Source organism: Arachis hypogaea, chromosome 6 (genome assembly GCF_003086295.3).
Source record: "Arachis hypogaea cultivar Tifrunner chromosome 6, arahy.Tifrunner.gnm2.J5K5, whole genome shotgun sequence".
NCBI classification, from domain to species: Eukaryota; Viridiplantae; Streptophyta; class Magnoliopsida; order Fabales; family Fabaceae; genus Arachis; species Arachis hypogaea.
In genome coordinates this window covers 97,159,149-97,175,314 of record NC_092041.1, presented here as the reverse complement: position 1 = coordinate 97,175,314, position 16,166 = coordinate 97,159,149, and the positions used below count along the sequence as shown (strand labels likewise).

At 37.8% G+C, this 16,166-nt stretch overlaps 1 protein-coding gene across 1 annotated transcript; it reads right to left on the bottom strand.

The window, feature by feature from the left end:
- Positions 1–765: 765 nt before the first annotated feature.
- Positions 766–3,380, bottom strand: LOC112697045 (WD repeat-containing protein LWD1). The gene is made up of 2 exons (XM_025750031.3): positions 2,413–3,380; positions 766–1,575 (listed from the first exon to the last, which is right to left on the bottom strand). The coding sequence occupies exons 1-2, from the start codon at positions 3,180–3,182 to the stop codon at positions 1,242–1,244; spliced, it is 1,104 nt and encodes a 367-aa protein (XP_025605816.1). The 5' UTR covers positions 3,183–3,380; the 3' UTR covers positions 766–1,241.
- Between the last annotated feature and the right edge of the window lie 12,786 nt (positions 3,381–16,166).

Genomic DNA, 16,166 nt, shown 5'->3' with positions numbered 1-16,166 from the left:
GATTACATCTTTCCAATTGCTTCATAGCTCTAGGACTAGGACTGAACAAGTTGATATCACAGTAGTGAAGTGTAGGGTTTAGTGCATTTGGTTATATTTTCTTGCTAACGATCCAAGTATACAACACCTGGTTGGTTCAAGCCTTGAGGAAATGATTTAATGAATAAAATAGGATAGAGAATAATATTTGTACCAATTTTTATACACACTTCGTATACATTTTTAATATAAAAGACTAATATTTTGTCCTTCATCTCTTATGAATAACTAATTAACTATCAATACCGTAACCAAAAACTATGGCGTCACCAAAAAAAAAAATAATTATCAATACCAAGAATAGAAGATGTTCAACAAACAAAAATCATGCATAAAACATTCTGAGTTGAGTCTATTACTTTTCAATCCCTTCCCTTTCCTCTCCTTTTCTCCATGAACCCCACAACATAAACACACACGTATATCATTCTAGGAGAAAAGGGAAAGTGTATATATGTTTCTCCCCGACACCACAAAGCCCCCAGTCTCAACTTCATTACGCCATTTTGCATCATACAACAATAATAACAAAGCCTTATCTCATTAGGTGGAGTCAGCTACATAGATCAAATGATGCAATTGAATCCTATCATGTATTATGTTTATAGTGAGACCATTAAACCACTTGCTTCATCTTATACTTAAACTGAAGCACACATCCAGCAAGAGAAACCAAAACCAAGCAGCTTAAGCATAAACAAAATCATCAAATTCCAACACCGATCATCAAAGACAAACCTTACCATTGAGTTACATAGAATTAAAGATGAATCATTTACATAACAATGGGGTTTTTAGTTTTCCAGAACCAGAAAAACAGTCCATGTCTCCAAGGATAAGAATTTGACAATTAAAACTAAAATACCGAAAACAGACTAATACTTTGCACTAAATTTCAACTATCTTAGCTCTAAAGCCTGCACCTTTGGAGCTACTCATTTGGGTTAATGTTTTAAAAACAATAGACCACCTTGTGGACTCTAGGAGCACGGTTTTAACTCTAAAATATCCCCAATTTTGTTTTCACATCTACTGAACAAAAACAAAATAAAAGTCTCTTTGAAACGAATACTGGACAGGGTTCACAGAAGTACCAAATAACTAGAGACAAAAATACCCTCAGTTTGACAAGAATATGTACCCATCTAACAACATTCTGAAATCTCCACCTTCGGTGAACTGTGAGTGAGAAAACAAAACAATCAGACCCTCAGAATCTGAAGCTTTGTGGAGAAAGCAATGGCAACCCAATCTGGCTGAGAAGATGACCACTGAAGCTGCTCAATCTCTGCACCAGCCGTGTACGCAAGAATCGGGTCCAAACCACCCTCCACAGGCTGACCCATCGAAGAAAGGTCCCAAATCAAAGCCTGTGAATCATCCCCAGCTGTACAGATATGGCAAGAACTATGTGGTGCCCAAGCAATGGCATTCACACTTGCCTGGTGCCTCTGCAACTCGACAACTGGAAGTGTCGGAAAACGAATATCAAGCACCACAACCTTGGCACTATCCATTATGATGGTAGCCATGTACCTAGCAGATGTTTGAGTTCAATGAGTTTTAAGGGGCATAAGAAACGGTCCTATTTTTAGTTAGAGTAATGTTAGGAAGTCAACTTTTTTTCCCCGCAAACATTAACCAACTTTTTTAAAATGATTTTGTTTATCTTTAATTCTAGATCATAAATCATAAACATTACCCTGAACTCTAAATTATAAACCGTAAACATAAAAACACAGTCCTATTTTCAGTTATGCTATCACTTGAACAACAATTTGTTGAACAACATACAAGATATTATATCCACCATTCAAAACAAAACTAAAAGCCAGAAAATAGGTGGAAACTCCCGGTCAATTGTTTTCGTGTGAAATTGATAGTTAAATATTATCAGATAGTAATTTAGGTAAACATGTAAAAAATCATCTAACGGTTCTCAATTTTCAATTTCACACTGCAGCTGAGTCTCCATGTGCATATCATAAATTCCAATGACGAAGTTAATCCCCCCACCGCCTTTTCCTCTTCTTCCCACAACAAAACAAAATGTGTATCTCAACTGAATCAATTACGGCATATGCTTAAACAACAATTGCTGAACAGCACATAATAAAAAGTGCTGGCCCCTAACATTTCTCTCAGCTTAAACAACAATTTGGTGAACAGCACACACAATATTATATCCACCATTCAAAACAAAACTAAAAGCCACAAAATATGTGCATATTATAAATTCCAATCAAAATGCGTAGCTCAAGTGAATGAACAATTAGGGATATGCAATCCATATCAGTCTTTATCATATTGAATGTTGAAATTGAGAGTACTGATATCAAGAATTAGGTTAAAATGTTGAAGAAAGAGACGAACCTAGGATCCTGCTTGTTCCAGCCGAGGCGAACCAAGGGAGTATCAGGCTCAGAGCTCTCGTAAATAATGGTGGAATGCTCCTTATCGCGAAGATCAAAAACCCTAACAGAACCATCAGCAGAAACGGAAGCGAAAACCCCAACACCACCCCAGGCAATATCATAAACCTCCTTATCATGCGCAATAAGCTGCGTATCCACAGCCTCCTTCTCAATATCCCAAATCGTGCACGTCGTGTCAATGCTCGACGTCCCGATCCGCCGTGGCTCCGCCTCGTTCCAATCGAATGACGTCAGCGGCCCGCAGAACTCGCTGTTCTTGTTCCCGTTCAGGAGACTCTTAAGCTCAACCCCGCCGCCAACGCCGCGGGAGCCATTGCCGTTGTTGTTGGCGGTGGTGGTGGCGGCGTCATCGGAGTTGGTGGAGTCAGGGAGGCGCCAGACGCGGAGGAAGTCGGAGGAGGTGGCGAGGAGGTCGGGGCGGGAGCAGTCCTTGTCGGGGATGAAGATGGCTTTGGTGGGAGGGTAGGGGTGCTCGAAGGAGAGGGCGGGATCGGAACGGATCTCGCCGGTGGAGTCGTCGAGCTGGACGATCTCGACCTTGTTAGGGTACTGTTCCAGTAAAGAAGCGATGGCGAGGCGGTACTTCTTGTCGCGGCGGACGCTCCAGTTCATGGCGTAGATGTGCCATGGAGCTTCGTAGGTGTAGATCTCCGAACGCTTTTGCTGCTCGTCGGAACCGTCTTGGGTCGGGTCACTGCTCGCGCCCATCGCTTATGCGGGTCGGACCAGTGAGTGTGGTACTCTTAATTAATGAAAATGTTGATTTGAGGAGGCGGCGGATGGCTCAGGGGATTGTGGGTGTGAGGAGCCTCTCATCCTATTTAGCCAAATGGGGAAGACTTTCGGTGGGGTCTACTTAAACTTTATTTCCATTAACGGATTATTATATTTTTTTTCTTTTAAGTTGAGTGACATAGTTACTATTTTATTTAGCCTTTGAAATAGAAATGGTCAATAACAGTTAACACACAATTTTAATGCACATTTTTTTCTTTTCACCAGAGGAAAGAAAATGAGAAAGAAAGAGAAAGAATATGTCAGTTTAGTTCTATATTATTTTAGATTGTGTTTTGATAATTAATAAACATAAATATAATTATATAACTAAAATATTCATCAAAAAATTGTGTTGGCCGGGTGAAGTGATTTATAAGGATTTTTTATTTAAATAAATATATAAAAATTATTATTTATCAAAATACGCGGAAAAAAAAATCAAAATGCGCATAATCATCTCAAGTCCATCGCCTGTAAATCAGAATTACCCTTCAACTCAGACTTGGTGCATGCGAAATGGAGATTGTGTTAAAACAGCTCTGCTTGCTGGAAAAAGGTTTTTGGCGTGCTTGGAAAAATCAAGATGCTTCAAATGAACATATGCAGCACTTGTCAACAACACTCGAATTTTTTTGCTGTCATTATCATTATATAGAAACATGAGTGTTATTTATTTATCATAACTTATCCATGAATCAAAAAATAGTTATTAATATAAAATTATTGCACAGTTAGATCAAATAGTAGATATTGAACTATATTTCAGGAAATAATATTATTTCAAAATATGTTTATAATTTGATACCTAATTGAAAGGATGATTAATTTTAACTAGATTGCAATTATTGAAATATAAATTGAATAGAAAAAGAAGCAAGAAGTTCTAGTTCAAGTTCAATTAACATTTTTATTATTAATATTTCAATATTGAAGAATCAGTCTCATATTTTTATATATTAAAATTGCTAAACTAAAGTTACATAAAATCGAACTGACCTATTAATTAGATTACATAAGAACACAAGAGTATATTAAAATAAATGATGAAAACTTCAATTGAGTATAAAATACATAAGATTGACTTATTATTTTGTATATCTTGTGAGATTGTAATTATCTTCATCTAACTTCTAAGTTATTAATACATCTATTAATGTCCAAAACCCAACAATAGTGAGAATCTTATGCAATTGGCAATCTTCTCATCAAGGAATGGTTTAGAAAACTAACATAATCTATAACAAAACTACATAAATAGTAGTAGAGATTCAAATAAACTATCATTTTATCACTCTTCTCAATTTATTACATAATCTATAACTTTGCAGTACTTGATCCAAAAATTATTCTCTCAATTTACTCCTAAAAAGCCAAAAGAACTAAACCAATATATAATCATAGATGTTTCAGTTAATTCTATGTGTAGTACAAGAGAGAGTCGAATACAATAGTTGAATCATGCATACAATTAGTGGCTATTTCGTGGGTGCTCCACTTGATGTGGCCATTTTGTAGGTGTCAACTGCAAAGTGGTGGCAGATCTGCAATACTAGGGGTGACAAAGTGGGTCATTCCGTCCTAACTCGTCCCGTATCGCCTAGGTTCACGCCATGAACGAGGGCCGGCTGGCCAGCCCTACTAACTAAAATGAGTTCAAAATGCTAGTCCTCTCCACTTTTTAGCGGGTCGGCAGGTTAGTCCGCTTGACTCTTTTTTTTTTAAAATAAAATTCATTAAAAATAATAAAAAATAATTTTAAAATACAAATAAAAAATAGTCAAATTATAATATGATTTTTTAATAAATTTGTTCAAAATAATATTTGTTAATAGAACCATCTTTATTTTAAAAAATAAGTCACATAACTTGAATATATATACAAAATTGTAAAATAAAATAAATAAAGTTAATAACTAAAAGAATAACAAAAACAAAAAAAAAGTATTTAAAAATTATATAATTATTAATTTTGTAGCAATAATTATTCTTTTATTTAATAAAAAATAAAATAAAAGTCTTTGGCTCTGTAGACCGACCCGTCCCACCTTGCCAAAATCTGTAAATTTAGCAGTGCGAGTTTAGCAAATTTTTTTTATTTGGCAAGTTTCAAATTCTAAATCGACCCGCTTTTTTAGCGAATTCGACAGATTTGTCTAGCGAGTTTGACCTGTTTTGCGACCCCTATACAATACGCCAAATTTGCATGCATAAAGGTGAAACCGAATTTCAATTCATGGCTATTGCAGGTGAGGTGATTTGACACAAAACTTCTATTTCGCATGTGCTAAGCCTAAAGGATAATTTCAATTCGTAAACCGGACATTTGAGATGATCATGCGTATTTTAATTTTTTTTCTTTCCGGTGTATTTTGATAAATAATGATTTTCATATATTTATTTAAATAAAAAATCGATTCATAAGTCGCTGAGTATGGGACAACAAATACAATTTTGCAGAGCCAGCAGAAGGGTATGCCGGGTATACGAGACCATTCTTTTGTGCATGTGATCAACTTCAGGATTCAGGTGAACAATCTAGCTTATAATGATTAGCAAAAATGCTAGGTATATATTAAGGTGAATTTTTTGGTGTAGAAAGGGTTGTTGTTTTTATACGTGTAAAAAACTGCTGGCAATGTGAGATGAAGACAAGTGTCCGTTAAAAGACAAATTCTACACTGTGTTGCAGGTTGGATAGAAGGCATGTCCATGAAGTTTTCGTGTTGCGGTGATAGTTAATGATAGTATGATTAATTAAGAGTTTTTTGTAAGGGTCTCAATGTGGATTTAAAACAAATTTGTTTGTAGTGAATTTATTGTTTAATGTTGATCTTATTTTGGGCCATAAAGTATTCACTCTAAATGAATTTCAATGAGAATGTCTAACATGGGCTTGTCTTATGTCCAAAAAAATATTATGTATATTGTTATGATAATTATATTTGTAATTAATTAATAATTTATATTTGTAATTAATTAATAATTTATATTATTAATAATTATATTTGTAGTTAGTTAATAATTTATATTTGTAGTTAATAATTATGATAATTTATATCTGTAATTAATTAATAATTTTTATTATGTATATCTTTCTTCCCTTCATAATAAATAATTATATTTGTAGTTAATTAATAATTTATATTAATTATTTAAATTATAATTAATTATATTAAATTGTTATTAAATATTACGTATATTATTATGCTAAATTATAATTAGTTAAATTTGTTTAGGTAAAAAAATAAATTTAATTTTTACACATTTAAAAATAACTTTTGGTTTGGTTATTTATTTTTATTTATAAAATTTAAAAATGCTAATCACATTATAAAATTAGTCGTTACAAATTTAAAAATGCTAACTATATTATAATTTTTTAATATTAATATTTTTTAATAGTAAATTATTTTTGAATTCATAATTTGAATGATATTGTTGTAAAAGAAATAGTAATTAAAATAATCTTAATTATTTTAAGTACTTAATGTAGTGGGACTATAGCACGAACTAAAGTTAGTTCTTCCTAATGGAGAAAAGAGAGATGTTTTAAGTTCCTATTTATTGTTCATGCGTAAATACTGATGCGGAGTTACTTTTTATGACAGGTGGGCCATAAATAGGAATTAAGATGAGTTCTGGAGATGATCTCACTCTCTCTTCTCTCACCTTTTAGGCAAATTAGGTACCAATTTTGTAGGCACCATAGAACTCCCTATATATATATATATATATATATATATATATATATATATATATATATATATATCTCACAGTCTTCTTGACTCCTCATCTCTCCTATTTTTGCTCGTGTCTCTCTCGCTTCTCTTGTATCGCTCTACCTATTTCCCAACACAGGCTGTTTGGTTATCTAACGCCACTATTAAAAAAGTTGCTAGAAGAAATGTAACGAGAACATCATGCCGAAAAAAATTCTGAATCAAACCAAGTCACAGTATGATGTGGCTAGAAGGAACGTAATAAGAGACAATAATTACTCAACACTTAAATTTAACAGGTATATTTCCAGGTCATTTCCCAACACCCAGGACATTGATTTACAATCATTTCATTGAGACATTCCATTTTTAGTATCTAAATAAAAAAATAACAAATGGGAGGGTTGCCAACGTAGTTAATCATGCCGTACGAATGATAATTAGACCATTCTTATATTCTACAGTCTATATGCATGTACGTTGGGTTAACTAATTTACTCATGCTCACAACATTCTAATGTTAATAGGATGATGATGTGTTTAGGATGAAAGCCATACGATCTATAATTTGTTAGCACAAGAAATTCATGTCCCTTGTTGCTATGTTTCATTAACCATAGTGACATTTTTGGTCCTCAATCCAATAACAATATCTCATTCATAGAGTTAATGGGCCTCAAGACCGTTGATTCTCAGTCCACCCTATGTAAAAAATACACTCCTACTGCATATCAAGAAGCAACTATTCAACCTGATTGAAATAAAAAACAGTACATCATAACACTAATTCACAACAGTAAACAGTTAATCCCTCTATCATCCAGGTACAGATACATGCAAAGTGTCATCTTAAAACATCTGACTTTCCCTTACACATACGGTATTCATGCAAAGTGACTATATACTATTCCCAGACAACACATTTTCAAAAACATACTCGACAAAACGCTAGCTGAGGTTGCGGAGCACTTCCATAACCTGCATAGAGACAAAAGTAAATTAATCCAATTTTTACACCGCACCCTAATTAATGACTGACAAAACATGCCAAACACACGATAGTACAGTTTGGAAGTCGTGATTACCTCCCTAGTTACATCGGCAGGGTCCAGTAGATGTTCCGACCTAACACTTTCGTTTTGCGTCATTCTTATCACGTCTTCGCCAAGACCAAGCGGGCGATACGGAAATACAAAAAAAATTGGGATAAGACATTTTAGCAAAATAAAAAAATACAAAAAAACGCTTGACAAATACATATTATTATTTTTTCTGACAGTGATAGATGTCATCTTTTTTTCCCTTTTTCCTTTAAAAGAAATCATTTTACCATTTGGTCATGAAAAGAATTAACATCTTTGTTACACTGACTACAGTTGCTTTGAATGTGATTATAGAACTACTTGTTCAACATGCTTTTAGGATACACAAGCTGTTGCCCACGCTCAGGTGGAAATAGTCAAAGAAACGAAAATAGAGGTGGACAAGAAAATAGAAGCTAACCTGAAAGCAATTACAGAATTTAAGGTTGCAACATATATGGCTCTGAGGAATGCAGATATGACAGATTCTGTGTTAGAAGTAGTCAAGGATGACCCAAGAAGGTGGCGTGAAGAACAAAACAGCGATATGGGCTACACAGAAAATTAACCAACCTCGTCAATCTCCTTGCACATCTACAAAGCAATAGAAAGTCAAAGATCAAATATATGGATAGTGTTCAATTTATAACAAAAAATAAGTAAAAGGGAACCATATTGGTTGTAGCAATTAAAATTTTGCCCTTTCTCTTTCGGATTTGGGGTTTCTTAATCAACTACAAGTCCAGCACGATCATCTTACGAATGAACAACTTCCATAAAAATATTTTGCAAACGCAGATAAACTCATTCTTAAAATCTGTTTCAAAGTATTTAGCAGGGAGACTATATATGTAATCAAACTACTTTGGCATATTAACATTGCAAATTAGCAATTAATAACACTCTTGCTTGCTAAAATTGTGCGAACTATTTAAATTAAGTTACCATTGAAAATTGAAATGGAATGTTTAAATTAACTTCTATTATTACAATTGTAAACTTTAGGCACAAATTTATTGGGATAAAAAATTATGAACACGATCCTACAAAGGTAGAATCAAAACTCTAACCTTTTCTTAGGAAGCACATCATATCTTCACCTAAACATGAGCATACCTACATTTCAGAGACGAAAAAAACTTATGGCATAATAGTTTCATCTGGACTTTGTGCAATAAAAATATACAATGCATATCTCCACCGGCAGATCACGATCGATGGCAGTCTCGCTCAGTTTTGGTTTTTCATTTTTTGTGCACCGACACAGTCCCACCCGCAGCACAGCGCACTCCCTAGTGAAGCTGACCAATCTCTGCCAATACACGTGGAGTCACCACTCAGGGAAACTCAGCCTCGCTTCGGCGCCGTCAGAAGAGGAGCAAGTTCTTCTCTCTATCTAAGGTTTTTATTTTTCCTCCGTTAAGTTCATCCCCTGGGTTACCCTATTTCTATTTCCAATGAAACAACCTGAAACTACCACCAAAGCCATTTTTTCTACTCCATTTACAAATACTTTATAACAAAAAAATCCACTTCAGATAGGCCAATTATTAATTATCATAACGGATCCCGTAATACAACCTAATTAATATACTTCATCCTGTAATATTCTAAACTCACCTGTCTCAACATTCACGGATTCACAATCTTCTTTGCACACTGCCACCAGCTTTCTCAAAATTGGTCTCATGAAGTGGACAAGTGTCACTGAATTATTCTGCCACCACATTTCTATACGTGTAGAATATAACTTCTTTTCTACACCAGAGAATCCACCATATATTAAATTCATTCATTAAAATTAATTATTATTTATTTATGTATACAATATAAGTAATTTTTAGCTAACCTTTATATGAATAGAAAATTAAGTATTTTTTATTATTTGTTTAATTATTATTAGAAGAATTAATTTGTAATTAAAATAAATCATTCTTTAATCTTAATTAATTAAACTAAATTATTACTAAATTATGGTAATTTTTTTTGCAAATTACAATAATTTTTAAAGATATTTTATTTTATAATTTTCAATTTTTTGGCCTGTCCAATTTTTTTAACATATTCCAAAAAAAAGGAAAATCAAAAGATAAAAATAAAGATTAAAAAAATTCAATACAAAAACAAAACAGAAATTAAAAATTCGAAGAACAAGAATAAGAGAATTAGAGTGCCATCTTATTAGAGATATTAATCATGCGCACAATACTTATATTTCTCCAATAACAAATTTAATTAGGACCTTATAAACAACTAAAAAAATTAAAAATTATAATATATTTATACACTTGTATATATGTAATTGTACTGGATGCCTCCGGTACGAGTTGAGAGATGAATCAGGAACTTGCAGGTCGAGGCGGATGTCGGATTATTTGACTGGAGCAATGGGGTGTGGTACCTGTAAAGACACTCCGACGGTCAAGTCAGAATGGATCTAAGAGGTAGAAGATGTGAGGAATGAATGAATACCTGGAGGGACCTAGGTCTTCTATTTATAGGTGATGGTAGCTATCTTATCTTATCTTGTTTGGTTAAGATAAGGGAGACGTTTGAATTCGAAAGTTGGTTAGGAGCTCTAGTGGGCCGGTTCTAGGCCTTCTAGAATGGCGAAGCGGGTCGGACCCGGGTAACCGGATTCGGGAACCATTCCGGGCGTAGGATCCGTGGGCCAAATCTGTAACAGTTGCCCCCGGAGCGAGAGAGTGAGGGTGCTCGGTCTCATTGCTGGAGGAACCTTTTCCTCGCCGTTTGTGGTTTTGGCAAGGAGATCGTTATTTGGTTTTTCCGGTCGAGGTCGACGATTTGGGGAGTTCCTGGCTGTTTCATGGTTAGACAAGGAGCATGTTGTTTGGGCGTCTCATCACATGTCGGGTTTGATGACCGTTCCGAAGAAGGGCCTGGAGATCGAGTCTGGAACAGTTGCCTCTGGAGCATGAGAGTATGCTTTCTTGGTCTCAATGCTAAGTCATTGGGGAGTCCGATAATTTGTAGTTTGAGAGACTGTGAGGGTCCTGGAAAGGGCGTGACATCATCTTGCATCAATTGATAGGATGTTGGTCAGTCTGGCTTTCTGCGAGTTGGAAGACCGTCAGCTCATGCTTGTTTTGTGTGGCCTTTTTTGGGCCGTTATTGTGAACTTATTTTAGGCCTCTTGGTGGGCCGATTTCAAGACTTTGTTTATTTAGCTTTATTTGAATTTCCGTTTTGTTGGCTTTGTGGGTGATCGATTCACGAGTCACTATTTTTGTTATTTGGATATCCGTTTTATTATTTGGATATCCGTTTTATTGGCTTCAGAGTGATCGATTCCCGGGTAGACGTTCACTTATTTGGATATCCTTTTTATTATTTGGATATCCATTTTTGTTATTTGGATATCCGTTTTGTTGGCCTCGGGGTAATCGATTCCCGTGTAGCCGTTTACTTATTTGGATATCTGTTTTGTTATTTGGATATCTGTTTTATTGGCTTCGAGGTGATCTATTCCCAGGTAGCCGTTTACCTATTTGGATATCCATTTTGTTGGTCTCGGGGTGATCGATTTCCGTGTAGCCATTTACTTATTTGGATATCCGTTTTGTTATTTGGATATCTGTTTTATTGGCTTCGAGGTGATCGATTCTCGGGTAGCCGTTAACTTATTTGGATATCCGTTTCATTATTTGGGTATCCGTTTTGTTATTTGGATATCTGTTTTGTTGGCCTCGGTGTAATCGATTCCCGTGTAGCCGTTTACTTATTTGGATATCCATTTTATTGGCTTCGAGGTGAGCGATTCCCAGATAGCCGTTTACTTATTTGGATATCCGTTTTGTTGGCCTCGGGGTAATCGATTCCCGTGTAGCCGTTTACTTATTTGGATATCTGTTTTGTTATTTGGATATCCATTTTATTGGCTTCGAGGTGATCGATTCCCAGGTAGCCGTTTACCTATTTGGATATCCGTTTTGTTGGTCTCGAGGTGATCGATTCCCGCGTAGCCATTTACTTATTTGGATATCCATTTTCTTATTTGGATATCCGTTTTGTTGGGCTCGGGGTAATCGATTCCCGTGTAGTCGTTTACTTATTTGGATATCCATTTTGTTATTTGGATATTCGTTTTATTGGCTTCGAGGTGATCAATTCCTGGGTAGCCGTTTACTTATTTGGATATCCGTTTTATTATTTAGATATCCGTTTTGTTGGCCTCGGAGTGATCAATTCTCGGGGGTAGCCGCATTTGGTTCGTGCCGTCGGATGGGGCAATGCTTTTGAAAAAATGAATTTCATTTGTGGTTTGGGCCTCGTTAAAACCTCCCGATGTGGGTAGGAAAGAGTGCCCAGTAAGAAAATATACGATTAAACAACTTAAGCAATAAATGCAAGTGAAAAAGGCAAAATATAAAGGGTAAAGAGATAGTCTTAAACGACCTCAATCTTGTTGTTTTGGAAGGATGTTTCTACATATCGTAGCGCCATAAGTTGGTGGAATTTCAGGATCTTGGGAGCTTGGTCCCGTCTAGTCTTTTGAACCTGTAGGCTCCTTTTTCGATTGCCGTCTTGATTTGGTAGGGAACCTCCCAGTTGGGTGTAAGACGAGGTCTCCTGGTCCAAAGTCTCATCGTACCATGCTGTCATTGTACCTTAATCTTATTCTCTATTTTAGGGCTAGCACCCATATATAGGTGTGCTATGCTCCTGCCCTTGTCTACAAGGTCCCACTCTACTTCTTTGTCATTTTCTCCCATGGTTCTGCGTGGACTTTGGTCTTGGCGTGCATCGAGGTCGGCGAGGAAGATGCTTGCCGCGTCTCGGGATCTCTTGCGGAGGACCGAGCTGGTGTTCTCACACTCTACTGTGACTTCCCGGTCTTTGTGTATTGTTTCGATAGTGCCATTATCGGCCCAAGACTTCATGATTAGGATCTTGGTTAAGATGACGGCAGATAGGTTGTTGATCATCTTTTTTCCGAGGATGATGTTGTAGGCAGTGGAGTCCTTGAGGACCACAAACTCTGAGAGGATGATCTTCTTCTGGCTTCTGGTTTCGATGGTTAGTGGTAACACTATGGAATCATCCGGTTTGAGAAACTTGTCTCCGAGTCTGGTAACCCAGTTGTGGTGGGTTTGCAGATTTTCGTTTCAAAGACCTAGCTTGTCGAAGGCTACTCTAAAGAGGATGTTGGAATCAGCTCTGGTGTCAACCAGTATTCTTTTCACAAGTCTGGTTCTGACTTTTGTCGAGATGACGAATGGGGCGTCTTCTGCCGAAGTGCCATGTTGGCAGTCATCGGGAAAAAATGTGATTGCTGCTAGAACCGAGGAGATTAGTGCTTGGTTTCTTACGGCTAGGACTTTGAGATCCTTTTTTTATTGATGATTTTGACTTTTTCAGCACGTCCTTTCCAATGATGACATTTACGATTATGGTGGGGTCAGTTTTTGGAGTTTCTTGGGATGCCTATCGTATCGTCTTCGAGTTGCGTCCTTTACGTTCTTGTGATCTTTCTCCTTTAGTTCTCTGAGGTCCTCGAATGATTTTGACAAACTCAGGGAGTTTGCTGTTCGAATGTCTTATTCGAGGGCGTCTTTTAGGTCGAAGCAATCTTGGATTTTATGCACATATTATCGGTGGTAGTTGCAGCTTGTTGTAACCTGTCTGTTACTTTAGCTGTCGCACTTTTGTAAGGATGCCTCGTTCTGCTATTTGGTGGCAGATGTCAGTGATGGGCACGGGTAGGGGGTGTAGTTCGAGAACTTTCCAATCCTAGGTGGTCGGTTGGCGTTCACGGGTTTGAGGTGCTCTTTTGGTTTATCTCTTGGTGGTGGGTTACTACGAGGTGCCGTGTTACCGTGCTGCCATTTGTTGGCGGCCACGACTTGGCTTACCTCTTCATCGTTTATGTATTCCCTTGTGATGCTTTGAATTTCGTTCATAGTCCAAGTTGGTTTGGTGGTGAGCTGTTTCTGGAAGTCTTCATTTATGAGGTCGTTGGTTAGACAGAGACTGACGACTGAGTCTGTGAATTTGTCGGTCGTTAAGCACTCATCGTTAAACCTATCGAGGTATTTTCTTGTGGATTCATCTTCTGTTTGGGTGATTTCGAGCAACATGATGGGGTGTTTTGCTTTGGTGATCCTGGTGGTGCACTGGGCCATGAATTTTCTGGAGATGTCATGGAAGCTGGCTATGGAGCCGTTTGGAAGGATGTTGAACCATTTGATTGCGGGGCCGGCTAAGGTTATCGAGAAGGCTTTACACCGGACCATGTCGGCGGCTCCTTCCAGGTTCATCCTGGTCTCGAAGGCCGTTAGGTATTCTTGGGGATTTTCGGCCCCGTCGTATTTCATGTCAGTGGGCTTGTTGAAGTCCTTCGGGAGTTTGGCTCTCAAGGATTTTTCTGTGAACAGGATGGCTTCCATTATCACATGCATGTTTCCTGCTCGTTTGGCCTCCCGATGGTGTCTTCGATCGTCTTTTCCGCGTCAGTGTTTCAGGTATAGGAAAACGCTGTGGTCGTGCCGTTTGCTGCATGTGTGCTCAAGCGGCCTGGTGTTCCTGGTATTGCGGTGAGATCAGGTCCTGGAGGTTGCTTGGCTTGCGTGCTCCGGGTGGTACCATTCTTTGGGTGTAACTCGGCCTTTGGGGTTTTGCACCCTGAGGCACAGCTCTTGGATTATCTGGATTGCCTTCTCTCCCAAGCCGTCGGGTGGCCGGGCTTCAGTGGGAGGACGGTTGTCTTCTCTTGGTTATTGCTAGGTTGGGATTGGTTGGCGATGTGCCGCGCTTATTATCCTCCTATGAGTGGGAGGAATGTTATCTTGGAATTCAGGAGTTGGTCTTTGTGGGTTTGAGTTGGGGTGTTGGCTGGAGGATTGCTCCTCAAGGTTCTCCGTCATGCCGTCACGATTTGGTAATCCTCTACATCTATGCAAGAACCTTGAGAACTTTCTTGATCTCTTGTCTCCTGAGAGGTCTGAGCTTGGCCACGGTGGTGACGTTAAGGAGGTCATTCATGATGAGCTTCCTTATGAATTTTCAGTAAGGTTCGAAGGGGGATCATGGCGACAGAGTTGTCAAAGGTGAGGTGGCGGATGGCACAGGTTTGGAACCTAGTGTTGAAGGAGGTGACCTCGTGGGTTTGGAGGGAGAGCTTGAAGAGTTCAAAAGAAGAAGCAACCACGACAGGCATGGAGCCGAAGTAGAGGGAGAAGATAGGACCATGGCGCTTGGAGACACGGATGAGGGAGTGGTGAATGAGAGGGTCCAAGAGGTGAAGGTGTCCCACTAAAAGGAGGCGAGACTTTGGGCTCAAAGGATTTGGAATTTCACCGTTGGAGAAGGGCGAAGGTGCATAAAGAGTGTTATCACTAAGAAGTGATTGCAAGTAACATTGTTCCTTTGGGATTTCGCCATTGGAATAGGACGAAGGTGTGATCACTGCAAAGGTGATGCAAGTTAAAGAAACATTATTCCGTTTTGCTCTCAGTTAGAAGTAAGAAATCAAGTGAGTGAATTTGAAGATTGCTCTTCTGGGTTATCTGTCATGCCGCTACGACGTTGCAAATTCCCCACAGACGGCGCCAATGTACTGGATGCCTCCGGTACGGGTTGAGAGATGGATCGGAAACTTGCAGGTCGAGGCGGATGCCAGATTATTTGACTGGAGCAATGGGGGTGTACCTACAAAGACACTCCGATGCTCAAGTCAGAATGGATCTAAGAGGTAGAAGGTGTGAGGAATGAATGAATACCTGGAGGGACCTAGGTCCTCTCTTTATAGGTAATGGTAGCTATCTTATCTTATCTTGTTTAGCTAGGATAAGGGAGACGTTTGAATTCGAAAGTTAGTTAGGAACTCTAGTGGGCCGGTCCCGGACCTTCTAGAAGGGCGAAGCAGGTCGGACCCAGATAACTGGGTTCGGAGACCATTCCGGGCGTAAGATCTGTGAGCCGGATCTGTAACAGTAACATATAGAATGTCATTCAAACTATATACATTTTAGCTGTTAGTTATAAAAAAAATAATGTCACGCTAGTTATAAAAAAAACTCCTCTTACATTTGAAGCTTTTGCCGTTTTCAACTTCTTTTTTTTTTATTTTTTATGACTGAAAATTTGAAACATAT

Coding starts and splice junctions, on each gene's coding strand:
- LOC112697045 (XM_025750031.3), bottom strand. CDS start 3,182: ATGGGCGCGAGCAGTGACCCGACCCAAGACGGTTCCGACGAGCAGCAA. Junction 1,576..2,412: donor TGGAACAAGCAGGATCCTAG/GTTCGTCTCTTT, acceptor AACATCTGCTAG/GTACATGGCTACCATCATAA.